The following is a 27,808-nucleotide window of genomic DNA, read 5'->3' as shown; positions in this document are numbered from 1 at the left end:
CTATAATTTTTTTTATAACCACTACATAAATTTCATTAATAAGTGGAATAAGCATCTACAAAGATAGCTTTTGCAACCTGGCGAGGGGGATTATCCCACCACACATTAGAGGGGAAATCACTCGCTAATGCAGCTAGAGCATGGGCTGAGTTATTAGCGTTTCTGTTTACATGGGAAAAAGAAAAGGAAAAACTTAGGTACAGTACACTACCTCCTGTTCATACTGTTCTCCAACCAAATTATAACACCTGGAATATATTTTTCCACATAATTTTTTTTTTACATCCTCCTCTGTTTTTAGGTTGCAGCAGCGTTCGTCCCTTCCATGGCTGTGACTTCGAGTTCCGCCGCAAGACCCCATAAGAGGTGAACTTGCTCCACACCGCCACCTTAACCGTTGTCTGAATGGCCGAAAACTCGTGAACAACCCACGACCACCACGTCGTCGTGCCACACGCACCCAGTGTCGTTGCAAGCGCCAGATCTCCGCCATGACAGCAGGATCATTGTTCCCCCTCTGCTTCTTTTCCTTCTTTCTCTCATTCCTTTTTCTTCTTCTCCTTTTATTATTAACCATGTTCTCCCCTTCCTCTTATCTTCTGTAAATTTTGTAGCATTTTACTGTTGGAGCGTTTGATTTTCATCTCTAAGAAAACCCAATTTCTCGCCTCACGCGGCTGCCGCAACGCACACCCACTCATATTTGATTGCAGTACGTCGGTACCCACCATGGAGTGTGGCCCCGAGAATTCCAATTCTGCAGCAGTCGACACTCTCTCTCACAAGCATAGTGCAGGAGTTACTAGTAGTTTTTTTTTTGGTAACACGAGTTACCAGTAGTTTACAGAGAAGAAGATGGGTTGGATGATGTGTAAAAATATATTCCAGGTGTTATAATTTGGTTGGAGAACAGTATGAACATGAGGTAGTGTATTGTACCTAAGTTTTCCCCAAAAAGAAATCCTAGTGAACATGGAAGCTCAAAATTTGCAGTCTTGTATAATTAACTCAATGTCTGGTTTACAACGAGACTCCATCATAGCCTTGTAGAGACTACCACGTCTTCCATGCTTAGCTCTTCAATTAAATTCAAGTTCCATCTCAATGCTAGTGCATCTGCCATAGTTGGGTCAAAACGAGAGGGTTCCATGTGGGAAGCAGCTGCCATCATCCTTGAGTTATGGTTGCGCACTACTAAGCCAAAACCTGTAGCCAAGTTGCCAGTCCATCCCGTGTCTATGTTAACCTTTAATGAGGTCATTGGCGGTTGCTTCCAGATTCTATTTGTGCTTTGTTCATTAGTTCTCTGTGGCTTCCCATGTGCTTCCATCCATTCCATCCAATTTGCCAATGCTTTATGAATAGTAATTGCAGGGCATGCAGACAGTTAGTAAATAGGTTCTCATTCCTTGCCTTCCATATAGCCCATAAGGCTTGAGCCAGTGTCGGCATCTCCTCTGGTTTGTAAGTTAGAAATCATGACTTAATCCAACTGGAAAATCCTTCCTCAATTGTGTCTGATCATAGCCCCATAGGATGAGATAACCATGCTACTCGAGTCCAGGAACAACCCAGGAAAAGATGGGTTAGAGATTTAGTCTTTTGCTCTCCACATAAAGCACATTCTTCCTCAGTTTTTATGCCACGTTTCATGAGGCTTTCCCTGCATGGAAGAGTACTATTGACTGCTCTATACATAAAGTGTTTCACCTTGGCGGATGTGGGTATGGACCAGAGCTTTTTCCACGGGAAATTCTGCACTGAGCTGCTTGGGAGGTGGTTTAGTCTAGTATGTTGAAGTGGATAGTATGATGATCTCACCGAGAAAGAGCCATCCATGCTCCCTGACCAATAGAAAAAATCATATATTTGTCTCCAGCTGAGAGGGATTGCTCGTACTGCACTCGCTTCTGTTGGAGAAAAAATCTCATTCATGAGTTGCAGGTTCCATCTCCTACTTTCTGGCAATATCAAGTCTACAACGAGTTGTGCACGCGGGTCAACAGGAGAAATAATCATTCCATTTCCTTGCACAGGGAGCCAACTATTTTTCCATATCCTGATTTTTCTTCCGTCTCCGACTCTCCACCTTAGGCCACTCTTCACAAGCTCTATAGAATTCCACACACTCCTCCAAGCAAAGCTTGGTTGGTGTCCTACCTTGGCCTCTAACACTGAGCATTTGGGGAAGTATTTTGCTTTCGAAATCTTGTAAAGTAGGAAATTTTCAACCGTAAGCAACCTCCAAACTTGTTTGGCTAATAGAGCTTTGTTAAAATCTTCAAGCTTTCTGAAACCAACCCCTCCTTTATCCTTCAATCTGCATAAATTGTTCCAACTAGTCCAGTGTAGTTTCTTCTCATTGCCTTTTTGACCCCACTAGAAATTTGCCATGTATAGTACCTTTCTCTATTTTGTTGCAAGTGACACTAGGAAGCTTGAAGCAACTCATCACATAGTTGGGTATAGCTTGAGCTACTGATTTCAATAAGATTTCCTCGCCTGCCCTTAATAGTGCTATTTCCTTCCACCCTTGTAACTTTCTCCATACTCTCTCTTAGATCTTGGCAAAAATATGCTTCTTCGAACTATAATTTAAAAAAAAAAGTAAAAAACACATTATCCTTATGCATTGGGTTGAATTAAAGACATTGATCCAACTCAAAATTAACAAATCAACGTGTGTATTAGGTTGAATAAAAAAAAGGAAGACGTCGAAAAAAATAAAATTAAAAAGCAACATGTATACAAATAGACATAAAAAAAATTAATAAAATGTTGGCCTAATGATAAGCAATCTAAATCTTGTAAGAATATAACATAAGTTTGAATATGCCGGCTATGATTTAATTTTAAGGGTGCTACATTCAAAAAAATAAATATGAAATATTTTTGTTGGGAGGGACATGCAACATACGACTACATGAAAAAAAGACATAAAATACGAATGGAAAATGAACAAAGAAAGGACAATCAATAGGGCAAAAAGACGAACCAATGGACGACAAAGTGTGAACGACATGGCACCGTGCACCCTCGCTAGTAAGACAATCTTTTGGGCCATTCGCCTCACGGGGGCAATGTCTCAAAAGGATTTCCCACCTCCGACAAAGAAGGAAGTGAAGGTCTTGAAGCTCATTAGCTAAGATATGGCAGCCATGCCTTCCTCCCTTAAGTGTCTTCGCTAGGTCCATACTATCGGACTCGCAATAAGCCCTCTTCATGTTTTTGTTCCATAAGAGCTGGAGTCTCATCTTCATAGCCATAATTTCAGCAGTTAAGGGATCACCACCTTGAAGACCTGCGTAGAAACCAAACACCCAAGAGCCCCGAGTGTTGCAGACCACTCTTCTCATCCCCATATGGTGGTGGGCATGTCTGTAAGCTCCATCAACTGTCAGAGACCAGAACCCGTTAGGTGGATGACTCCATCGTTGAGCAAGCAAATCTCCATAAGAATCCCCCTCACCAGCATCCAGCAAATTACAGTAGTCCATCTCCTCATGCCTTATCCAATAAAAAAAGATATTAGGCATTAATTTTTACTTCGTATTTAAATTAAAAAAATTCAGAAAAAATTCCCTATGCAGCACGGGTATGGATGTCAATGGGTACGGGTGGACATGGATAGTATATACCCACCACCCGCTCCACATGTGAAAATTTATACCCGTACCCGCTCCATACCCACATGGATATCCATTAAGTGGGTTTTAACTGAATTTTAAAATATCCGTGGATATTCATGGGCATCCGACACCCATGAATGTAAATGAATTCACATATATTTATTCAAAAGAATATTATATTATAAATAAAATTTAAGATTGAACTTTACAGTCAATCAATGTGTTGAGGAGAATACTTATTTTCTACCCTTTTTTGGGTCTAAGGGCTTCTTTTTATCATTACCATTATAAAAGTTTACTTGAAAGAGAACTATAACTCAAACACAAATTTATTAGATATTTAATATACATTTATGTATATACATATATCGGGTGGGTATCCATAGGTATGGATACATCAATATCCGTACCCACCCCATTAATAAATGGATAATGGAAATATCCATTAAATAAATCCGTGGATACCCATGAGCGTGTGTAATTTTACCCATAATGGATTTTTATCCGCAGATATCCACGGGTGTAGGTAATTTTGACATCCCTAAGCACGGGTCAATCACACTAGTTTCCGTTTTTTTTTTTTGTTAGTGAGGGAGTTTGAGATTAATTGATACTATCTTCAACTATTCCACCATAACTTTAGGTCATGTATACAACTATTCCGCCATAATTTTGGTCACGTATCACTTGCTATTGCTATTCTAGGATTTATCGGGGTTGGAGGAGGAGTTGGAGGATTATTTTCATATATCACTTGCTACATTTTTCAATTGAAGTATAGATGAAGAATCCACTAAAAATTCAATGCAAATGTAAATTATCTTCAAAAAGGATTTGCTGGTTGTGTTTGCACTTTGCACGAATGTCAATAAAGGCAAAAGGACACTCCAATTTTTTTTATTGAATAAAAAGACACTCCATTGTAATCAATTGTTTAGAAAAAGCGTATTCTTGTTGCCATTTTTCTTGATTGTATTGTATGTGGTATGCAACAGGGCCCTGAGGATTTTAATTGAGGTTCGCTATGTCACTTGAATTGGAAGCAGTGTATTGTGGAGGTCACTTTCATGTCTTCTATCAGGTTTCAGGATTTGTAAGGTGTTACCCAAGGGCCACAAATACAAATGAGATTTTTACACAGATGCAGAGTATTTACCAATTACCAGAGAGCCATAAGAGTTACCCAAGAGCCAAAATTCTAAATGAAAATTTTGGGTTCATTTAGTGTACACAAGAAAATCCTTGTGTAAGGTTGCACCACCCTAAATTTACCTGTTGTAGTAGGTTACTTTTCAGGTTAATTTTTTTTTTTAATTTTTAACTGATTATTGAATCTGGTTTAACATTATCTAATTTAGTTTCACCAAAAAACAAAAAAAAACCACCACCACCTTCTTACGATTCTTACTGGAGAGAGGAGAGGAGGAGGAGAAAGTGGCGGCCCCGGCGGTAGGAGGAGAGGCTGCGGTGGCACTTGGAGCGAGGCTCTGGTCTGAGGACCTTGCACTAGTCCTTCCTCCACCACTCCCTTCGTTCTTCTCTATCATTGTCATCATCGAAGCTTCACATCTCGCCGTACCCGCTCCGCTGATCTCTCCTTCCGCCGATCATCATCGAAGCTCTACCTTCCGTCACAAAAGCCACCACCTTTCTTCTTCAGATTTGGGTTCTTAATAACAAAGTCACCACCTTTCTTTCTTTGATTATGTTGTTGAGGGAGGAGGAGGGTTTTGCAGTGGAACAGGTGGAGAGAAAGTGGTCGGCGATGGCTTCAATGAGTTCTTCTCCGATTTTCCTCTCTCTCTCTCTCTAACTAAGTCTTTCTCTGATTCTGTTGTTGAGGGAGAAGGTATTGGGGTTGGGTCTTATCTGGGTTCGTTCTACTCTTGAGGGAGGAGAAGAATTTCTGGTCTTTATCACAGAAGCAGGAGAAAATGAAGTTTTTCAAATTGAGAAAAACTTTGCGTCAAGCTGTTCCAAAAGAGAGGAAGCATTCAATTGGTATGAGCACCCCCAATAATTCAAATCAGTTTCGTCATCATAATCTTCCAAACTCAACAACTTTTGGGTTACAGTTACACTCATTGCAAGCCACAATCAATGTTGTGCTATAGAAATAATTCACTGATTCGAAAAGGAGAATATGGGTATGATTGAAAAGCAGCAAAGATTCAAACTTGGTAAAAAAATTGAAATGGGTCGTACCAAAAAGCATAGAATTGGAAAGGTGAATAATGAGGAAGAGAGGCAGAGATTAATTTCTGGTTATTTGTTTCTTGAATTTTTTGGTTCTAGTGATGATGTTTCTGGGTATTTTTTGTGGGGATCATACAATATTCCTTGTTTGTTGTTGGGTTCTAGATGAAGGATGAAGAATGGGAAGAGAAGAACAGGGTGGAGTTGGTGGTGATTGGTGGGGGAGGGAGGAGAACATCCGATGGTGGTGGTGGCGGTGGCAAATGGGGTGGAGCCGTGGAAGTTGAGGGAAGGAAGGGTGGTGGAGATGAGAGGAAATTAACATATGAATTTGAAAATTAAAGAAATATAAGTAACTTGGAAACTTACAATAACAGGTAAAAATGAGACTTGTGCAACCTTACACAAGGATTTTCTTGTGAACACTAAATGATTGCAATTTTTTCAACACAATTTTTTTTAACATTTGACCATCAGGCCAATATCCCTAGCCTGGATAGTCCAAGAGACTAACAACCAAGTAAATGTTGTGTTGGTTGGCCAGAAGACCAAAACAAAATTTATCTCTTCCAACAGTAAATTTAGGAAAACAAAGCTGACACGATCATTGAGTGATTAAAGGTTGTCCATGCATAACTAACTATTTCAGAAGTACTCTTCCATAAAGGTTTCATTAAGGTCCAACACCGCAATTACAAGTCATAGTGTTTTATAAATACATGTTCGATAGTTTAATTACTAAGCATCATTGTGTCTTTGCAGGTACTTTCCTGAAAACTCGTCATCCCCCACCCCTCAATCAACACTTTCTATGGGGCATAAGAACAAATCTCAATTAATCAATGTAAACCTTAGAAATGCCTACATTTGGGGTAGGGGAGGGTTTTTCAACCTCTAATTGTTTGTGGAAAATTATTTCCTTAAATATGCGGCTATTTTCCTAGCCAGTTAATTTACGTAGAGTTGGGCCCCGCCCCGCACAAGTCCGCCCCCTGTAGGCCCGTAATTTAGCGGTTCTTTATTTTCCGGACTATAGCCTGCACTAGTCTGTGGTCTTGCGGGCAGGTTCGCGGACTTCAACCCGCTTACCAAGCTCTAAATTTGAGGGACAAAAGAAGAAATTAAATCTCAATTAGTCATGGTAAAGCTTAGAAATGGTTGCATTTAAGGGACAAAATGGAATTTTTTCTTATGAAGTGGATTAGAGACAGTGGCGGACCTATGTTGCTTTCAGGGGTTCCTCTCACTCTATCAGGTTTCTTATGAAGAGGAACCCCCTGTACAAAAAGAAAAGTTGCACCTACCCGCTATATAATTTTTTTTATATAATTTTTTTTTGAACCCCCTGAAAATTTTAAATTATACTAGTAGACCAAGTTTTGCACTTATTTGCACCAAAGACTCACACTCACTTATTCCTCTCACTCTATCACTTTGTCTCTCTTTCTCTCGTGTACAGTGTACCCTAAGTCTTTCACAGGCTCCCACCCAACTACCCAAGCACCCACCAAGCCACCAAACCAGTCCATTGCGCCTCCCTCCTCGTCCTCGCCCATCACGCCGCGCCTCCCACTCTCCTTGCTCGTCGATTTTCACGGGTTGTTGTGCACTGTATGTATAATCTGCCCCAATTTTTCATACCAACACCCCTTTGACTTGTTTTTCCTTTTTTCATTCTCAAAATCGGTTTTTTTTTTATCTCTTTCACAGTTTTCGCCTTCTGGGTTTTGATCTGAATATTGAGTGATTAAAACTATGGAAGCTGTGAAATAAATTGAGTTCTTAATTAATTGGATATTAATTGACCAATATGAAGTTATATGATAGTATTAGACTATTAGTTTGTTGGATTTGGTATTTGATTTTTGACAAATTGGTGATTGTGATTGGTTTTATGCGCATTGAATTCATCATTTGCTTGCTTTTTACTATTTTGGGCTATATTCCTGATATAATTTATGCCCTGTATGCCATTAACTTTGTTGATCGTGATTAGTATGCACTAGCACAACAGTACTAAGTGTCTTGTTACCTCCTTAATCAGTCGTCAACCTGGAAAATAAGTAGCAACTGCTATGAATATTGTGAAGAATAGGCTTCGTGACCGAATTGGAGATACATTGATGAACAATTGTTTAGTTACTTCCATTAAGAGTGATGTATTCAATAACAATGACTCTTGGCTTAATGTTCAACGATTTCAGAATATCAAATCACGTAGAGAAAAACTATGACTTGTATAATTTCTGATGTATAAACTAGTTGTTTTTAATTATATTTTTACGAATGTGTTCATTTGAAAAATTTGAACCCCTTAACCTTAGACCATTTACAATGGTTAAACCCCTTCAACACCAATTTTTCTCTTTCCAACACTCCACATCATTTTCTCTCTCCAATTCAACACTCATTCAACTTTTGCCCACTCCAATGGTTTTTCATTCAACACCCTACCCCACCATTTTTTTATTTCATATTTTTATTTAATTTTATATTTTTGTTTTTATGATTTACATAAAATTACAATTATCGATTTAAATTAAATTAAAACAATAAACACTTAACAATTTTTTTTTAAAATATAGACAATAATTTATTTTAGGGTTAATGGTCAATTTGGTCCCTGTGTTTGTAGTGACTTTTAATTTTAGTCCCTCCCCAAAAAAAACTAGCCGATATCTCCCTGCGGTTGTCAGCATTTTGGTTCTAGTCCTCGCCGGAGGGCATAGCTCCGACGAGAGTGCTGAGTGGCAGACCTGGGCTGACGTGGCATGCCACATATAATCTTCAATTAAAATTTTAATTCCACATGTGTAATTAATAATTAAAATTCTTTATTTTGAAATTCACAAAAATTTCTTAAACCAAATTATTGAAACTAATTTAATTTCTAAAGTAACTAAATAAATTCATTCTCTTCATTTTTTTTTTCTTCTTCCAAGAGAAAGATTCAAATCGACATTGTAGAAAGAAACCACATTGAAAAAAAAAAACCAGATAGTGAAAACTGCACCAAATCTCTTCATCTTCACACTCACTACTCTCTTCATCAAAATCTTCCTCTTCACTCCTCAAACCCACTCAACATCACACTCACTACTCTCTTCATCTTCTGCTTCTTCACATTCTCCTCCTCCCACGATGAGGCCCAGATATGTTCCGTCCACCAAGTTCCTCTCCGCCTTCACCTTCAAATGCCCCTAGATGTGGTCCTTCAGATCTGATTCGGTGATGGGTAGATGTGGTTGTAGGTGTGGGTAATTTCCTAGCCGGATTTCTTCATCGCGACGTAGAGGCTTGCAGGTTGGTCAGTTCGATCCGATTCGGAGAACGGAGCCTTCTCGTTGAGGCCGTAGACGGAGCTTGACGAGGCCCAAAGAACGGCATGTTGCGAGTTCGCATATTTCCGTCCGTGAGCGTGACGAGGGCGACGATGTTGCTGTGGACGTGGGAATGGGGATTTTCCATGGCGTACCTCACGTCGGCCTGCACGACAAGGTGCTTCAAGTGCGTGAACTCGATCTGGTTCATTGGCCTGCCATGGTAATGAAGAAATCAGACCTCTTTGTTCTGGGTTTGTAGTTTTTGGGCATGGGGTTTCTTAACTGGGGAAGGGGAAATGAGAGTGGGGAAGGTGGGAGAATGGAAAAGGGGGAAAAAGGGGGAGGGGAGTGTGTTAGAAGATGAAGAAGATGATGGATTAGTGAGTCAAGGCATGTTGGATTTATGTTTCTGAGAAGAAAATTATCAGAGTTTTCTTTAAATTCAACGAAAGTTCTGTTCCTGTTTTTACAAGGCATTGTTTGGATTTTCTCTTGTGAAAGATGGAGTTATAACTACTTGATTGTATTGGGTTTATTTCAATCTTGGTTTTTTGTTTAGTTACTTTAGAAATTAAATTAGTTTCATTAACTTGGTTTAAGAAATTTTTCTGAATTTCAAAAATAATAATAATTATTATGAATTACACACATGGAATAAAAATTTTAATTAAAAATTATATGTGGAATGTCACTTCAACCCTGGTCTGCCACTCAGCACTCTCGCCAGAGTTCCGCTCTCCGGCGAGGACTAGAACCAAAATGCTTGCAACTGCAGGGAGATATCTGCTAGTTTTTTCCGGGGAGGGACTAAATCAAAAGTCACTACAAACACATGGACCAATTTTACCATTAACCCTTTATTTTATTTCCTTAACTTAAAATGGTAATTGTTGGGTTCTATTTCAAAATAAAGGTTAATAGAAAGATAATAATAATAGTGAAAAACTTGGTTTTTTTTTTCTGTGTCTAAATCAAACGAACCAAGTCTCTATTAATAGAGGAAAAAAATTATGAATTTTGGTTAAAATATTTTTTCCAGAATTTTTTTTTTTCAATGAAATACTATTTGAGTTCAAAAGATTTAGATGAAAAAAATCCTGACAGCCAATCAAAAACTGACACCCGTCCCTATCCATTTCTGGTCAGATTTTTCTCTCTCCCCTTTCTGTCCCTCACGCGCCTTGTCTGCGCGCGTGTTACACGCAGGGCCGGTCCCGACATTTTGGAGGCCCTGGACAAATAATAAAAATTGACCCCTAATAAAGAGAAATATCTCTTGGAGACACAACTACCAGATACTATTATATATTTAACGTTCGAAATTTCATCAAAACCATTATGTTGGTTCGTTTGGCAACTGACCTCTTGCAACCCGCCCAGGGGTCGCGTTTTTGAATCCAAGCAACGCGACCGACTAGACCAGCTAAAGTCATTAATAACATTTTTAACATTAATTATTATAACTAAATTGTTTTGGAAAAAATTTAATGTGAATTTTTTTTGGGGCCCCTTCATTTTGGAGGCCCTGGGCTGTGGGCATGCTTGCACAGGCCCAGAGCCGGCCCTGGTTACACGCGTCTGACGCAACCAATAAAACCGCGCCACGTGGTGATTCAGAATCAGTTTCAACATGTTGAGCTCTCTCAACACCCCTCTCCTCCACATCATCTTCAACAAAACTCAACAAACCACTACACTATAACATTACCATTGTAAATGGTCTTAGGATTTTGGATCCGCCACTCATGAGAGACCGTTTGAAAGAGATGTTAAAAAGTAAAGAGTCTTTACCAGCAACCATGATAATTGATAATTTATCAATAAGACAAAGTTCGGTTTTCATACTACCGTGCAGGCTGGTTCCTTTATACTACAATAAAAATCGACAAAACTGATGAATGCGCGAACGAAATGGTAATGTACCAGAACTCGGACCCATTTGTATTGTACTGTACGTGCACAGAAACAACAGAATGTGCCCCTCCTTTGCTTGCTTGCGTCCCTTAAAAGCACACACGACTCTTGGATTAATTGACTGGAATCCGAATGGCTCACTCACCTCCATTCTGGTTGGACCGCGTGACCTCCACTCTCCTTTCAAATACTAGCACTAATTTTCATCATTCATTCTAGGATGATAGCATCCATAATTGTAGATTTTAACCCATTCTAATCAATAATCATGAATTAGCACATCAATTAATAATCATGTAGGATAATATGAATTTAATTGAGATGAGACAAGAATAGTTTTTTCCCACTTCAATCATGTAGAACAATTAGAACTAGAAATTTGTCACACCGTAAAACATGAAGAATCATTGAGATGGTCCCGGGTGGGCATGTGGGATCATTTGAATCATTGAAGCAGCACCTGAAAATGGAAGAAAGGCATTTTTTCCCACTTTTCTCAAAGCCATTTACCACTAATCATTAACAACCATAAAGAATGTGAAGTTAGAGAAATAGAGAATCATATTGAAAATAATGAATAATAATCATTCATTCATTCATTCATATCCGTCCGTTGATTCCCCACACGGCCACGATTAACAACCCCACGTGCAGTCCCAAATCCTATTCCAATTCCAATCCCAATCAAAAACAAAACCCCTCCAATTTCCATTTTTCTTTTTTAATTCAAAAAAGCAAGCACACTGCACACACTGGTACAAAACCAAAACCTCTCCCGACACTGCAACTGCAAAAAGCAAAACCCAGCGTCTCCAATTCGAGTCTTCTCATATTTCCAACACCAACCAACCAAAAGAGTGACCAAAACCAAAACCCACACTACACACAAAATTGGAAGGTAAAACCTGTGAAATTGTGTCATGTGACCATGGTCTGGCTTATATAGGGAAAACACCAAACGCCATTGCACTATCGCAGTATTACCTCATTAATGCGATTCGCTTTTCCCCTCCTTATACGACGCAGTTTTGTCCCACTCTGATCCACCCTGTCATCTTGGTCGCTAATACTACTGCTACACTCGCCGCTTCAAAACCACCACCACCACGACACGATTCTCGGAGAGAATACAGAAAATGCATGGAGCAATGAATGTCGTTTCAGTCTCTGTGTTGTTTCTTTGTTGGTTGGTTGACTCCGAATGAATGAATGCTTCATTTTCCCCTTTTTAGCTCTCGATTTCACATCACCATAGCCCCGTGAACCCACCCTCACTTTCTGCTTTTTTCCTTTTCACGAATCGACGGCTATTCGTGTTTGTTTTCATGTCTGTTTTCTCTCTGCGCTTCACACGATGATGTGATGTTGTATATATAACCCTTCCTTTTCTCCTTCTTCTGCAGATCTATCTTCATTCTTCAACCTCTCTCTCTCTCTCTTCACTCTTCATGCTGCTGCTGCTCCTCCACACTCTCCGCCAATAGCCAGTTCCAACCACCGCCTCCTCCTCCTTCCTCGCCGCGTTTTCTGTTGTTTCATGGAACCGCAACCGCTTCAACGCGTCGTCGCCGCCGTTATCGTAACCGCCTTACTCTTCTCCGTCGTTCTCCTCGCCCTTCTCGCAGGTGCGTTTCACTCGTAACAGAATTTTCCGTCACCGTCACCGTTTCCGCGGTGGTGCTAGTTAGTTACACTGTTTTTAATTTATTTATTGAATCGTTTCTGAACTCCGATGCAGATTCGCGCGGCGGCGCTCTCGCCGGAATCCTATCCCGGCGGTTAACGGAACGAAGCAACGAAACGCTCCATTCTCAGCATCGGAAACTTCTTCGCAGTGGTAATAATTAATAATTATTTTTCATTTTTATTAAATAGTTCTTCACCTTTTGACTAGTTTTCCATTGTGATAACGATTTTCTGTTGCTATTTTGGGTTTCAATTTGTCTTGTTTGATCAAAGATATTCTCTGTTTGGATCTATCTGTGATATTTTTGTCTGATTCGGAAATGGACCATTCATGAAGCTTGTTCAAGACGTTTGAATAATCAATTAATTAATTCTTCTGAACCCTAGTGAAGTTCAAATTTGTTTTAGGTTCTGTTTGGATTAATTGCCTTTTTTCCTGATTTCCATTTTGATGAATAGCCACAGCAGTAGAATTTGTCGCGGCGTGTTCTTGTTCATTGATGATGCTGCACTGTACATGTAGCAGTAGTACTGTTTACTGTGCCCACTTTTGATGGAAAATGGAAAGGGCCTTTTTTGAATTATTCAATTGTGCAGGGACTGAAATGGTGGAACCGGAGAGAATATGGGGTGACAACAAGTGTGGCAAGTCTGATATTGTGATCAACCAGGGCCCCACGGCGCCGCTACCGAGTGGGATTCCGACGTACACGGTGGAGATTATGAACATGTGTGTCAGTGGATGTGACATCTCCTCCATTCACCTTAGCTGTGGCTGGTTCAGCTCTGCACGGCTCATCAACCCCAAGGTGTTCAAGCGCCTCCGCTTCAATGACTGCCTTGTCAATGATGGCAGACCCTTGATCAATGGTGGCACCATTTCTTTTCAGTATGCTAATACCTTCCTATATCCTCTATCTGTTTCCTCTGTTGCCTGTGAGTCTGATTGATTGATTTGAGTTGACCCTTCCATTTGAAATCAGCAGCTAGTTAGCTCAGGCCTTTTGACATGACACTAGAACCATAGGGGAATTCATGGTTCCTTGGGAAGGTTATAGGTATAGGCCATGGTGGATTTTGGTTGGATTTTGACGAGATTGATTTTTGATCTCTCTTGTACATACACATATATAGGGTAATATAGGGTATTGGAGATGTCACTTAAATGTGCCACGTGATTGGTCTTTGAAATGTGATCATTAGGGGAATGAATATGAATATGTGCTTACAATTTTTTGATAGATAAGGAATTGGGTCATTTTGGGTGAGGATTTAACATAGGATAAAGTTCTTGAGACCCAATCTGTGTTACCTTTTTTTGGGTATGAAATGATGAGAATGATATGATTTCAGCTATTTTGTTATTTCTGTGCATCCGTTAATAGAACTGTGCAAGCAGCATTGAGTAAATGTTGATTGCATCTATTACATTCAAGGGAAACAGCTATTTCCCACCAACATTTTTTACAAAAGGTGGGAAAAGACACAAGGACGGGTCATCTCTTTTCATTCTTTGTGTCTCTGATGAGAGGTAGGGAAGGTTGTACTCCTATTATGTTTGTTGTATGCATTGAATGTTGAGGGTGCGAGGCCTCATGAGGCCCGTGATTTCTTTGTCATGATGTCAACCACCGAAATTAAGATTCATTTCTTTACTGGGAACATTAATTTCATTCACGATTGCTCCAAAGGTTAAGGTGGTGTGGATTGGGTCTTTTTTTAATTATTAATGAGTTTCTTTTGGTTTAAGATAACGACGTTGCGATAATGAAGTATGATAAATTATTAACAGAAAAGTTGTTTTTGTATAATGATTTGAAATTTAATCATGATGTAGTAAAATTAAGAAATTTAACTGAATGCTGTGTAAAAGAATAATGTATATAAATTTGTGCTTTGTAGCTAATTGGAAAAGAGACATGTAAAATTTGTGCTTTATAGCCGAAATGGATTCGACGCTAATATACCAGCAAAATCAAAATGCGATTAAGTGTTAGTGTTGAAATGGCTCACATCGGCATGTAGAGTTTAAGTGAGGAACAAAGATGTTAGTTTTACGGTCTAAAGGACTGGTGGAGTCCATTTGGTACTGAAGATTTAAGGATTAATGTAATTTTCAAAACTCAAAAATGACTCACCGCAATACGAAAAGTAAAGCAATATTGATAAATAACATGAAAGAAAAGATTTGCGTTTTAAAAAAATCTTAAACATGGATGTCGAAAACACATAATTTCGGTATAAACCCAACTGATATAGCCGAATAGTTTCCAACTATTTGATAATGTGAGATCGGATGAGCGAATCTTCCATAATAAATATTCACGTTTTTGGAGAAAAACGCGTTGCAATACACCATTTAGTTACAACTTGAATTATGCACTAATAATGTGGTAATTACCATCACAATCGTCGGGTGTACAAAATAGAGCTTAGAAAGTGTTCCTCAAAAAATAAAGAGTGGTGGTGCATGATGGTGGTTGAGACATAGAGTGCAGATCTACGATGAGGATGTACATACAAAGACACTTCGACGCTTAAGTCAATTCAAAATCACAAGAGGATTATTCACACTTAAAGGATGTATGACTGTAGTTACCTTGTAAGACAAAAGTGAAGAAAATCTAAAAGACAAACAAAGAGAAAAGAAGAGAATTAAGGAGCATTTGAGAGAGAAATAAGCGTGTGATACAAAAAAAGAAGTAATTGTTGTTGGGCCTTGGGATGCTCAGTTGCTCACTTGAAATTAGGGGTGTTTGCGGATTGGATTGGATCGGTTTTGAGGAGATAAATCATCCGATCCGATCTCATCGGTTTTATGATTTTGTCATCCAATGGATTTTTTATTAAATTCAAATCCGAACCAATCCGATCTAATCTATAGCGGTTTGGATTGGATTGGATTGTTCGGTTTTTGTTTCACTTTTTTATACTTTGAAATTGTGTTGTATAAATTTTAAAAATATATAATATATGATAAATACAATGATAAATAATTTATAACATTAATATAACATTCATAAATTATAACATAGTCAACATATTTTAAAATTATGATTATAATTGTTTACTTTGATGCATGTATATAGTAAACTTTGATGCATGTGTGATATAATCAATATATATACAATAAATATGTACTATGTAAGTGTAAATGGAATGATACATGTATAACTAAAAGTATACATATTTGTTAATGTTCGGTTTGGATTGGATTGGTTCGGTTTTGGAAATTAAATCCGAAATCCGATCCGATCCAATAAATAATTTCGGTTTTTTCAATTTCCAGTCCGTTCGGTTTTCGGTTTGATTGGATTTCGGTTTTTTTATCGGTTTGTCGATTTTGTTTGGATTGATTCGGTTATGAACACCCCTACTTGAAATACAAAGTGGTTTCTCTTTCTTGTTTGCAAGAAACAACTCCCCGTGCATGCAATACAAAATAGCTTTAGTAGCGAGTCAACAATTGTGTAGCAATAGCAGTACAGCACCATACTAATATGCATTAGACTGTGGATTTGTGATGAGTCAGTGAATTGCAATTTTTCTATCGAGTGTTGTAATTGCATGCATGCGTTGAGATAACTTATACATCTCAATCCAAATTTATCAACTTATATAGTTTTATTTAACCTACTGTTTAGAAACAGAATTTTTTTTCTCTGTTAGCGTTAACCTAATAGAATATCACTGCTCGAATAAGTTGTTTTATAGTGTATTTAGAATTTCTTTTACTATTGATTCAAAAGTCAAAAAAATTCTACAAATAGTTATTTTTTTTTTGAAACAACAAATAGTTGCTGTGTATAGTTTCTGGATGCCAAAATTCAATCTAAGAAAAAATAAGATGATACAATCATAGCAATATCTTGTTTTTATTTATTTTTTAAGTGAGCAACTAGGCAACTCACTGGGCATGTGTCTGGCCCAGCCCAAAATAACGTTGTTGACCAATAAAAAAAATACAAAACGACGTTATGGATAGTGTCGTTTACTAGCACACTACCTTCCAATTTGCAACTTGCACTCTGTACTGAAAAAGGCGCGGAGAGATGAAGAGGAAGAGAGAAGCCAACAAGGAAGAAGCCATGGATATCGTGTGGCAAACCCCAGCGAATCCACCACTACCGCAAGATTACATATTCCGAAACGGTAACATCAAATCTCGTTGAACTTCCACACTAACAAGTTCCCCATTTTCACGATGACCAATTTCTTGTTCGAATTTTCGCAGGGTTTCGATTTGTTAGACCTTACTACTTCGAATTCATTGCTCATGTTAGTTCCATTTTCTTAATCTTGTTCAATTTTTCTTCAATCTCACTTTTGATTACATTACTGTGTTTAAAGTTTAAACCCTAGCTAAACACTGAAAAATGGTCAAATTGTTGTTACCAGGTCAAAAATCGTTGGGCTGGGAAAACCATTGTTGATTTGTTCGCTGAGGAGTTCAAAGGTCGACCTTATGAATATTATGTAAGAACCATGCCTATAATGGTTTCTAATTGTATGTTTATCGAGTTTAAATTCAATCCATTATTAAAACTAGAGCATTTTACTCAATTTAAGTGTTACATCATTGTAGTTGGAGTTTCTGTTATAGCTTAGTATGTATGTGGTAACCATGTTGAGTTGTTGCAGATTATTTATTGAATGTTGATTTCATCATATATGTTTGAATACTAAAGTATGGTTGCTGACCAGGCAAATGCTTGATGAGTACCATACCTAAAACCATGATGGGTATCAGGATGATGCTGATTATCGTTTTCCGTAAACTGCGGACTCACATTCTTCTTGAGTTAAACTTAGTGGACATGATGTTGCATTGGAGCGTTAGTTGATTGTTTGTGTTGAAAATTGTAGGTTAGTGCAGTGAAATGCGGAAGGATTCAAGTTGATGGGGAGATGGTACCGGTTTCATACGTGGTTAAATCATCTCAAAAGATAAGCCACTTTTTGCACAGGTTTGTGTTTGTTGTTGATGCTTTGTTTCTTAGGGTGTGATTGAATTTGAACTGAAGCCTCTATGATTTTAGGCATGAACCACCTGTGATGGCTGGCGGTGTTTCTATTCTTCAAAACGAACCGGATGTGCTAACTGTTTGTAAACCGGCATCTGTCCCGGTAAGTTTGCATAACAATTTGATTAGTGAAGTGCCCGTGTTATAATGCTATGATGTTATGTAATTCATATGAGAAAATGAGCTCACCAATTTGAGTTGGGTTTTCAATTACTTTAGTATCTGTGGATGTCTTAAATTATGACTCTAGTTATATCTTTCATTAGAGTTTGATTCATTGATTTTAACCTATGATGCTTTTATGTCACTGATATTATTTCCTTCAGTCCCACAGAGTTCTCCTCATTTTGGAAGGTTTTTTTATTCATTATTAGTTACCATGGGTGAGCTTTATGGGTTTCTTTGTACTTCATATATGCTAAAGCTGTGAATTTTAGCTGTTACATAGGTGCATCCATGTGGTCAATATCGTAAGAACACTGTTGTTGGCATCCTCCAAGCAGAGCATGGATTGGCACCTCTATTTCGTATCCAAAAATGCCTGTAGGAAGTATATTATGTGATAGTTATAAAGATAAGTGTTACATGCTAATAAGGTTTTGATTTTCCAATCAGTATAAAATATAACTTCTCTTAAGCTCCATATTTTAGCATACCCACATCTTTCAGAGTCTATCCATTTTATACTTGCATTTTCCCCTTAACATGATTATCTCAGCTATTCATCGACTGGATCGCCTTGTCTCAGGACTTCTTATTTTAGCCAGAAATGCTACAAAAGCTGACAATTTTAGGCAACAGGTAAATTTAGGCAGGGACTTCTCTTTGATTCTTCATTCTTTTTCTTCAATTAGATTCTTAAATCTTAAATAAAGGTGGAATTGTTTAATTTTAATTGAAAAATTTAATGAGCAGCGTAGTTCACTTTGCTTAAGGAATTGAGTTGTTAGCCCGTTGAGATCTTAACTATAAATGTTAAATGCTCTGACTAAATATAGGAGATTCCATTATTTGTTTATGAAAATATGGCAGATATTTTGCAAAAATTAAAAAATAGGTATATTTAGATGGTACTTTACATTACCTACTTATTGCTATGAATTTGTGAAAGATAATTTATTTACTCAGTCTGTGATAAAATTATTTGGTTTTACTTGCATGTTAATCTTTTCAATGTTCTTAACATGAACTTGCATATACTGAACATAACTAGCAAAATATGCCTGAATTTAAGAGGACTAATAATACATTGCAAATGTTCATGCAAGAGGTGCTTGGTTTACCTCTTAAATTCAGTTGTTGCATTACAAAATGTGCTTTTTCACATTCACATGAAGTTTAGACATGAGCAGAATAGATGTGCGGGGTTTTGCACTTGAGCTAGGTTTGAAATGACAATGAGTATTGAAATTTGTATGATGAGCCATTTAATTTCAAATAATGGTCTTGTACATTAGTTCCAAAATCAATTATCATGCAAAGATCAATTGACAACTTTTGCCTGCAATATTGAAGTGTCTGTGAGTGAGAAATATACCTACCTTTACCAAAATAGTGGTAAGGTTTGTTTTGGAAGAAAAAGAAACAAAACAAAAGTTCAGTTTCTAGTGTTGTGTTATATATCTTGATGAGTTCATATAAAAAACATAATCTATTTTGTTTGATTTACAATGAATATGTCTACATTTATAATATGTATACTTTGATTGTTACAGATTGAAGCTGGCTTAGTCCAGAAACAGTATATAGCGAAAGTCATTGGAGAATTTCCGAAGGATGAGGTATTCTTCTATTTGGGCTAGATAATTTATGATAGATATTGTCATACTTGATATTATGTTGAAGAAATGAAACCTGCAAGTATTTAACATATGATAATAATATGACCTCATTTTCTTTCTTTCTCTCTTTCTTTTGTTAACATTGTGTGGCATCATCAGGATTATTTATTGATTATATCATATGATTATATGTATTATCCTTTTATTGGGGAAACTCAGCATGATAAAAGTGACAGGGACAGAAGTTTTAGGATGGGGAAAATATGGAGGGTGTACAGTAGAAAAACAAAATCGACAGTTAGTAGTTATGACTTAGGAGTGAAGTTGGAAGTTAGAAGGGTTGTTAGGGGAAGATGTTGAATAGCAGAATTGTAGAAGGACTAATGATCTTTTGGGAGAATTTGTTTGTGCCCACTGCCCAGCTCTTGGGAGGATAAGGATAGCTATATTTCAACCTTGACGACAAGGTCGCTTTTGTACCAGGAGAGGCATTGATCGTTAAACTCTTTTGGGACTGTTGAGGGGGATGGCCCAAGGTCGTTGAAGGTTTATGTTACAAAAAGGAGACAGGCTTGATTTGTTCATTTCACATACACAGTTTTATTTTTTGTATGAGAAAGTAATGTTTATATGTGTGGTTGATAGGGGTCTGGATGAACAGCAGCGCACATGAACAGTGCGCGTGAACAGTAATTTGCAGTGGGTAGTTACAGAGTTGGTTATTTTGTAGTTGTGTCAGTTATACTTTAGGAAAACTGCTGATAGGTAGTTATTACTTATAAATATAGAATACAACAGTCTATTACTCTTTCATTTTTCAGAAATTGGGTGGTTGTCTTAGGGAGAGACTGGACTCTCAAAATTCCAGAATCTGTAGGAGAGAACTGGCTCTCGAACACCAGTATTTCCATAATTATTCTGTAATAAATTCTGTTCCTATCAGTGGTAGTTATGCATGATATTAGTAGGGTGTAGGTCTATGTTCTATAATGAGTTATAGGGGTGTGGCTTGTTTTTATTAAAGGAGACTCAGTGTTAGCGGGGAAACCTTGTGTTTGTTGGTGTTACACTTACACTCAATTTGGCCAGTAAACCAGGTTATATCAATGATATATGATATATTTAAAGTTCTGTGTATTTATTTCTTGGGTCATACACAAACTGGCCCTGATTAACTGAAACTTCAATCCAAGATATTTAGTTATTTATACTTCAGTAGTTCAGTGAACTTCTTTAGTGTTGTTCAGTCAGTTAAGATTGAGATACTTTTCTCCTCATTTGACTAATTTTTACTTTTCAGCTAATTGTTGATGCCAACATAGACTATAATGCTCGAGAAGGAAGGAGCACAGCAGAGGTAAGACCTGTGGTTCTATATAGTTTACAGTTAGAGAATTTAGGGTATCATTCATAATTTCATTCGAGAAAGTAGTTTCTTTTTCATTTATTTCCAGTTATAGTTACAAAAAGGCCCCGTTTGGAAACACAACTTAATTAAGCACTTATGGTCATAAGAGCTTATTAATAAGCTATTTTAATTTTTTTATTGAAATAAATCGAAAATAAGCTATATATAAGCATAAGCTCTTTTTCATAAGCTATCCTGAGTAGCTTATGAAAATAAGCTCAAAAACCACAAGCTGTTTTCATACTTATGCTATCAGATAATCTCAAATAAGCTCTTCCAAATGGGGCCAAATTGCAATCCTATTTTCACTTTATTTTGTGTTTTCTAACGTTTGTATGGGAATTTGTGAAAACAATAGTTTGTTACACCTTTAAAACAGGAAATGAAGTGAAAAATTTAGCATTTTTGTAATTACTAGTGAACTAGAAAAACCCGCTTTCATATTATAGCTGTTTTGGGAAAATAATTTTCTTGCTTATGAGAGAAACAGTTTTTGTTTGTTTTTTTCCCTCAAAAGTTTTTTTTTATAAGCAAATTCTGTTAAGAAGGAATACTTTCCCTCAAAAGTTTATCTAGTTATTATATCATTTTCTGAACATACTTTCTTAGAATAGTACTTTTCTTAAAAATAAAGCATATGAACCCTCTAAAATTTTCCCCATCACTCTATCCAAATGATTAACAACTATTTAGGACTGATATATCGTCCTTCACTAGGAGTTTTGGGGGCCGTTTCAAGCCATAAGATCAGGAATTGAATCAGTTTACACTTGCACTCATTTACCTTGTACGATAAAAAGTTTAGAAAAGAAAACCATTAATTATATGTATGAAATTTTAACTTGAGTTCAGTTGAAATAAATTGTCACCTTTTAATATCAGTGTCTAGAATTTCGCATAATCGTGCCTAATATTGATTGTCACAATTAAAAAAAAAAATCTAACAAATGAACAATGCCTTGTGGCTTTAAAGCTCCCATGTTTGGTCATTGGACGACTGTTACAATTTGATTGGTTGTTACTTTTTCATTGTGTTTTCGACTTTTTCGTTTTGAAACTCCACCATCTAAGTTCAAGAGAATTATACTTTCCAACTCAACTTTGATCTTGGTTCTATGTGTATCTCATGGCACAAATCTTGTGTTGGTAAACATAAGTCAACTGCTGCTATGGTAGTGTAATGCTTCAGTAACAAGTGATAGCTGACATTGTTGGAATAAAAAATTAATTGATGCATAATAAACTACAAGTAGGTAAAGACATGAACTTATCTTGTGTGATAAATCTGAATGAATATATCTGTCATTGAAGGCCAGAGAGTCTGCAAAGGGGAAGACTGCCTCTACAAAATTTACTCGGATTAGTACCAATGGTACTCAAAGTATTGTTTTATGTGAACCAGTCACTGGCCGTACACATCAGGTACGAAAAGTGTGGGCAGATATAAATTGATATTTTCATACCACTCAACATTTAGCTGCATATTTGAATATGCTTTCTTTTCCTCAGGTGCAAATGATGCTTTTGATCTTTCATAGGGTGCTATAGATGTAATTCCATTTATGTCTCTCACATCTCGAGTTTGAACATCACTATCTTGTGTATAAAAATTGAAATATAGGAAATGGAATGAGAAACACGGATACAATAGAAAATTTGAAATGTTAAGGTTGACAAGGGACTAAAGTTATGCTGTATTTCATCTTGTCCAGCTTATTACTAATATAAAATATGTGCTAACGAGTACACACCTCTGGTGTAGATACGTGTTCATTTACAGTATTCGGGACATCCAATAGCCAATGACATGCTATACATTTCAGAGCAACCTATTGACCGACATATTAAAGGCTCAGGTGCCGATAGATCAGCTCGTTTATCTAATGCTTCTCTAACATCAAATTTTGATGAAGTGCTCAATGAATTTGAAGAAAATTCCAACGGGGATTTTGGTGTTGATTCCATGTGTACAAACTGTCCAAATTTGGCACCCAAAGGGTAAGAAAATCCTCTATCTTTTGAGAAAGCAAAATTGCTACTTGTTTTGTATTGTGAATTGCAAGAGAAGAGATGCATGACTAACTTTTAATGTTAAAAAGTATACTCTCTGTCTCTGGTGATCAAGCCTTATCCAGTTGTTGGTTGTGATTAGTGAGGGTAGACTTTTTTCTAGTGGTCAAGTAGTTTTTATGATATAATGCTGCATACAAATAATACCAGTTTTTACATTTGATCTGGTGTGATAAATGTTTTATGATCTAAGGACAAGCTGAACTTGGGATTAGGTTAAATATTTGCTTAACAAGCTAGAAGGTTAAAGTTGTGGGTTGTTAGTCATATGTGTTTACTTCTTATGTTGTGTTTGTGTAGCAAAAAACTGTTTCTGCATGTATTTGACTGTGCAGCTGATGCCTCTGTTGATCCAGTTAAATATTTAATCTGTTTTATGTCTTTACCTAAAGCATACACGTCTTATTTTCTGCTGATGCAGAAACATAATAAATGCATACACAGATGAGTATACACATTTTATGTTTATTGCTTTTTTTTCTTCTTCATGTTTTCTTGTTTTGTTTGGCTTTCTTTTTTGTTCTGTATTTGGTATATTTGGAAGCTTACTTGAATTCTTCATTTGTTTTATAGCAAGCATCTAGTAACTTCATTTTATAATTTTGAGAATTCTATTTTGACTAGTGAGCAGTGACTTTCCTTATGTTTATGAATCTCAGTCAGCTTGATCACTAAGTTTGTTTTTCGGTCACTTCCATCATTTCAGGTATGACGGCGATGAAGAAGGTCTGTGGCTACATTGTTATCGGTACTCTGGACCGGGATGGACGTATGAATGCCCGTATCCTGATTGGGCGAAGCTTAGCTAGACAACTTTCATGGGACACTTCAAACAAAAATATTTACAACAGCACTTTATCTGACCATCAAACCTAATGCCCAATGGGAGTTTTTCGTGTGAGTTCTGCAGGTAAGTTAGTGAGTAGTTATTTAATCTTAATGTTATTGGGGTAGATTGGGGAAGGAATAGAATGATCATAATCATAGTCATTAATTTATTTTTGATTATCATCACATGTTTTCCATTTGAAAAGGAGCACTTTTTATAGTGCATTTGTACTATTAAGTTTTTCTTTTCAATCCGTGTCGTATTAAACGTGAATGCTTTGCATTGTTGACTTGTTGGGTAGAACACGAAAGCCAAGTTATTTAGCCATTTGTGGCAACAGCTGTCTGCAGTATCCGAGCATGGAGAATTTTGAGAAACAAAAGGTGCAGTATTTAAGGGGTTGTTACATTTTATTTTTGTTTATTTAATTGTCGTCTTTGCCTTTATGTTTTCAAGCGTGTAACGTAATTTTGACGAATGAATGTAGGGTTAGATATTTAGCTAGTAGTGGGAAAAATTAAATTTATTGATATTGCATGGATTTGTTAAGATGTACACTAAACTTTTCTATCACGGTTTGATATGCTTTATTTTTGGCTCTAGAATGAATTACTTTACTTAGGAGAATCAAATAGTACGAATGTCTTTTATTTTGTTCACAATGATAACGTGCATCATGGTTGCACCCTCCACCTCCCACATCCATCCTCAAATCACGTTTTAGTGAGAAGCTATATTGTCTTTGATTTGCGGCTGCGTGTTGGAGTGCGTGGAAGCAAACATACATTTGAGTCCCTGCACAATTTTGACAACTTTCTTGTACTCGGTTTGCTGTTTCAAATAAATTTGGTTTGGTTGTTTGTCAAATGACTAGAGTCACTGCAAAACTAGACGTATAACATATGGGCCCATGATCTTTCCTTAATGCATACTCATTTGAGCCATCTCATTATAATGATGATACCTGACCGTTTGTGGTTAGCTTGTTATTCATTATTTTTTCAAAAAAAATAAAATAGAATTAACTGTCATTAAACATACTTGCATAGTTGCATTCCATTGCAAATTATTTCAACTTAAGTCAAAGGTATAATTGGCAAAATATGATTAATACTACCTTGAAATTTTAAAAGTGACAAATGATAAATAGAAATAAAATCTCAGGTTTGGACCGATAAAGAATGTGGGGAGTATTACATGAAGGGAGAGTGCTGCACATGCAAAACTGAAATTAATTCAAGAGTAAGAGTGGAAGTTTGTTTTTTTTTAAATGAGTTTCCATTAAATTTAACCAAAGGAGGCATAATTTAGTGGATTCACATGAATTTTAAGCAATAAAGAACAATGATGAAGATTTATTACCCGTTTATTCCAAAAGTAGAGGTAAAACTATTAGGTAGACTCTGAGGTACCCTGAAATTCTTTTGGGTACGGTGCCCCGACTAGATGAAATTGTGAAATTGAAGGGCAGAGAAAGAGAGAAGATTTTAACTTTTGTTGGAATCTTAAACGTTATGCCGGTTGTTGCAGCTCTTTTTAAGTCAGAATCTAGTGGTGGAAGCGGAAATGTACGTGATGTAATAACAAGAGAGTTATTGACCACAATAATGTTGAGATATGAAAATTGGTGTCGAACGACAAGATAATGCGATAATCTACTAAAATGCTCATGAATGATGGTGCTAGAGGCTTTTAGAAGTAAAAAAAATTGGAGATAAAGAGGGGCATTAGTTTTAACACCCCCTCAGTTAATCCCACACCCTCCCTCACCCTCTATTTTTTAAAAAAATTCCTTTAATACCCTCTTATATAACCTAAAATCCTAACCCTAACAGCCTCTCTCTCACTCACTCTTCTCTGAAGTCTCTCAAGCTCTCACCCACAACCTCTGAATTCTCTCACGCTCTCACCCACAACCCACGACGCCGCCACCCACAACGCTGCCACCGACGACGCCGCCACCCACGAACCCACTCGAGCAACCACGTTCTTTCTCCCATAGCCACGAGTTGAGGCAACACGCTGCCACCCACCACACCGCCGACCCACCACGCCGCCAGAAACCCACTCAACCACTCGATTCCACGCTAAGGTACACCACCACGCAGATCTGTTTTCATGTGCTGTTTTTCTTTGTTGGTTTTGTGTTTCTCTGTGTATGTGTTTCCCTGTTTCCTTGGGCATTTCTTGTGCAGTTTTTATACCTCAATATATGTTTCCTTTGCTGTTTTTCTTCTCTACCTTTCATTGTATTTATAGCTTTGTATTGGGTGGGCCAAAAAATTGTACAATTGTTTATTATGGTTGGTGAGAGAGAAATTTGGATTTTGCTGCAATGGGATGCTCATTGCAATTGTTTATTGCCCTTGTTTATGTTTGTGATATTTGTTGATTAGAATAGCATGATTTAAATTTTGTAGGAGCTCATTTTGTGACTGAATGCAACCTGTTTTCTCATGTTCAGGGGAAGTTTCGTTTACTTAAGGGGTAGCTGGAACGTGCAATGAATACTGTTGTGAGTGGGGCACCCCCTATGGAATCTGAGGTCTACAAAGAACTCCAATATATGCTGTCTATAGTGGAGCAGAGCTTGCATGGTGATCTCGTTTACCGGAGATCAACAAGGAGGGGTGGATAGATATGCAGTCTAGCTCAATGTCATAGTCGTGATTGTCATGTTATGTTTGGATAGATATTATGTATTTTGTTAGGGCGCCCATTTTGTTAGTTTGGATATGTTTTAAGTATGTTATGCTCTTCCGTTGGATGTTGGAAATGGATATTATGTTAGTTTGTAACCAGATATTGATCAGTTGGTTATGTATTGCTTATTATGTTGCCCAGTTACTTGTGTACAGTACTGTGAAACGTTTTCAAATTTCACACTCAAGAGTCTGAAATATGTTTATAGTTTCATTTCACACTCAAGAGTGTGAAAAATTGAACTGTTAATAATTTTATTTTAAAAACTAATTTTTCGCTTTTTTATAGTTTCATTTCACACTCAAGAGTGTGAAACATTTTCAAAATTCATACTCAAGAGTGTGAACAATTGAACTGTTAATTATTTTATTTTAAAATATATTTTTTTCGTTTTTTTATAGTTTCATTTCACACTCAAGAGTGTGAAACATTTTCAAAATTCATACTCAAGAGTGTGAAAAATTGAACTGTTAATAATTTTATTTTAAAAACTAATTTTTCATTTTTTTATAGTTTCATTTCACACTCAAGAGTGTGAAACATTTTCAAAATTCATACTCAAGAGTGTGGAAAATTGATCTGTTAATAATTTTATTTTAAAATCTATTTTTTTCGTTTTTTTATAGTTTCATTTCACACTCAAGAGTGTGAAACATTTTCAAAATTCATACTCAAGAGTGTGAAAAATTGAACTGTTAATAATTTTATTTTAAAAACTATTTTTTTTCGTTTTTTTATAGTTTCATTTCACACTCAAGAGTGTGAAACATTTTCAAAACTCATACTCAAGAGTGTGAAAAATTGAACTGTTAATAATTTTATTTTAAAAACTATTTTTTGTCGTTTTTTTATAGTTTCATTTCACACTCAAGAGTGTGAAACATTTTCAAAATTCATACTCAAGAGTGTGAACAATTTAACTGTTAATTATTTTATTTTAAAATCTATTTTTTTTCGTTTTTTTATAGTTTCATTTCACACTCAAGAGTGTGGAACATTTTCAAAATTCACACACTCAAGAGTGTGGAACATTTTCAAAATTCATATGGTAAGAAAATGGATATGTTTGGAATGAAATTAATTTTTAAGGGTATTTAAGACATTTAGGTGCATAAAGTAGGGTGTGGGATTAATTGGGGGGGTGTTAAAACTAATGCCCGATAAAGAGGTTTCACATCATTTAAGGTACCGTATCCTCATTTAAATTAAGGTACCACAACAAGCACAAAACTATTAAATTGAAAG

General features: G+C 36.7%; 2 protein-coding genes across 4 annotated transcripts; both read left to right on the top strand.

Moving 5' to 3' along the window:
• The first annotated feature begins 11,783 nt into the window (after positions 1-11,783).
• LOC130717260 (protein TAPETUM DETERMINANT 1-like) lies at positions 11,784-14,006 on the top strand. The gene is made up of 4 exons (XM_057567430.1): positions 11,784-12,248; positions 12,466-12,687; positions 12,801-12,899; positions 13,346-14,006. Exons 1-4 carry the CDS (start codon positions 12,215-12,217, stop codon positions 13,696-13,698), a joined length of 708 nt encoding a protein of 235 aa, XP_057423413.1. The 5' UTR covers positions 11,784-12,214; the 3' UTR covers positions 13,699-14,006.
• A 2,750-nt stretch (positions 14,007-16,756) lies between these two features.
• Positions 16,757-26,704, top strand: LOC130717242 (RNA pseudouridine synthase 7). 3 transcript variants are annotated; one of them, XR_009012285.1, is made up of 13 exons: positions 16,757-16,900; positions 16,983-17,026; positions 17,147-17,224; positions 17,615-17,715; positions 17,788-17,875; positions 18,221-18,299; positions 18,491-18,573; positions 19,488-19,553; positions 20,854-20,910; positions 22,273-22,383; positions 22,724-22,959; positions 23,738-23,941; positions 26,325-26,704. XR_009012285.1 is itself a non-coding variant. In XM_057567401.1 (12 exons), exons 1-12 carry the CDS (start codon positions 16,801-16,803, stop codon positions 23,838-23,840), a joined length of 1,146 nt encoding a protein of 381 aa, XP_057423384.1. In that variant the 5' UTR covers positions 16,757-16,800; the 3' UTR covers positions 23,841-24,242. The 3 variants fall into 3 exon arrangements, 1 of the variants encoding a protein (XP_057423384.1); XR_009012284.1 differs by lacking the exon at positions 26,325-26,704 and adding an exon at positions 24,162-24,242; XM_057567401.1 differs by lacking the exon at positions 26,325-26,704 and having other exon boundaries at positions 23,738-24,242.
• The last annotated feature ends 1,104 nt before the right edge of the window (positions 26,705-27,808 follow it).

This window comes from Lotus japonicus, chromosome 1, assembly GCF_012489685.1.
Source record: "Lotus japonicus ecotype B-129 chromosome 1, LjGifu_v1.2".
Classification (NCBI taxonomy): domain Eukaryota; kingdom Viridiplantae; phylum Streptophyta; class Magnoliopsida; order Fabales; family Fabaceae; genus Lotus; species Lotus japonicus.
The sequence above is the reverse complement of the archived record's forward strand: the minus strand, read 5'-3'. Positions and strand labels throughout refer to the sequence as shown.

Bases quoted from the DNA above. Each gene is read 5' to 3' on its own strand.
- LOC130717260 (XM_057567430.1), top strand. From the start codon at position 12,215: ATGTCGTTTCAGTCTCTGTGTTGTTTCTTTGTTG. The intron at 12,688-12,800 runs GTGCGTTTCACT...ACTCCGATGCAG, and splicing joins TCTCCTCGCCCTTCTCGCAG to ATTCGCGCGGCGGCGCTCTC. The intron at 12,900-13,345 runs GTAATAATTAAT...TCAATTGTGCAG, and splicing joins TCGGAAACTTCTTCGCAGTG to GGACTGAAATGGTGGAACCG.
- LOC130717242 (XM_057567401.1), top strand. From the start codon at position 16,801: ATGAAGAGGAAGAGAGAAGCCAACAAGGAAGAAGCCATGGATATCGTG. The intron at 17,716-17,787 runs GTTTGTGTTTGT...CTATGATTTTAG, and splicing joins ATAAGCCACTTTTTGCACAG to GCATGAACCACCTGTGATGG. The intron at 17,876-18,220 runs GTAAGTTTGCAT...GCTGTTACATAG, and splicing joins GTAAACCGGCATCTGTCCCG to GTGCATCCATGTGGTCAATA.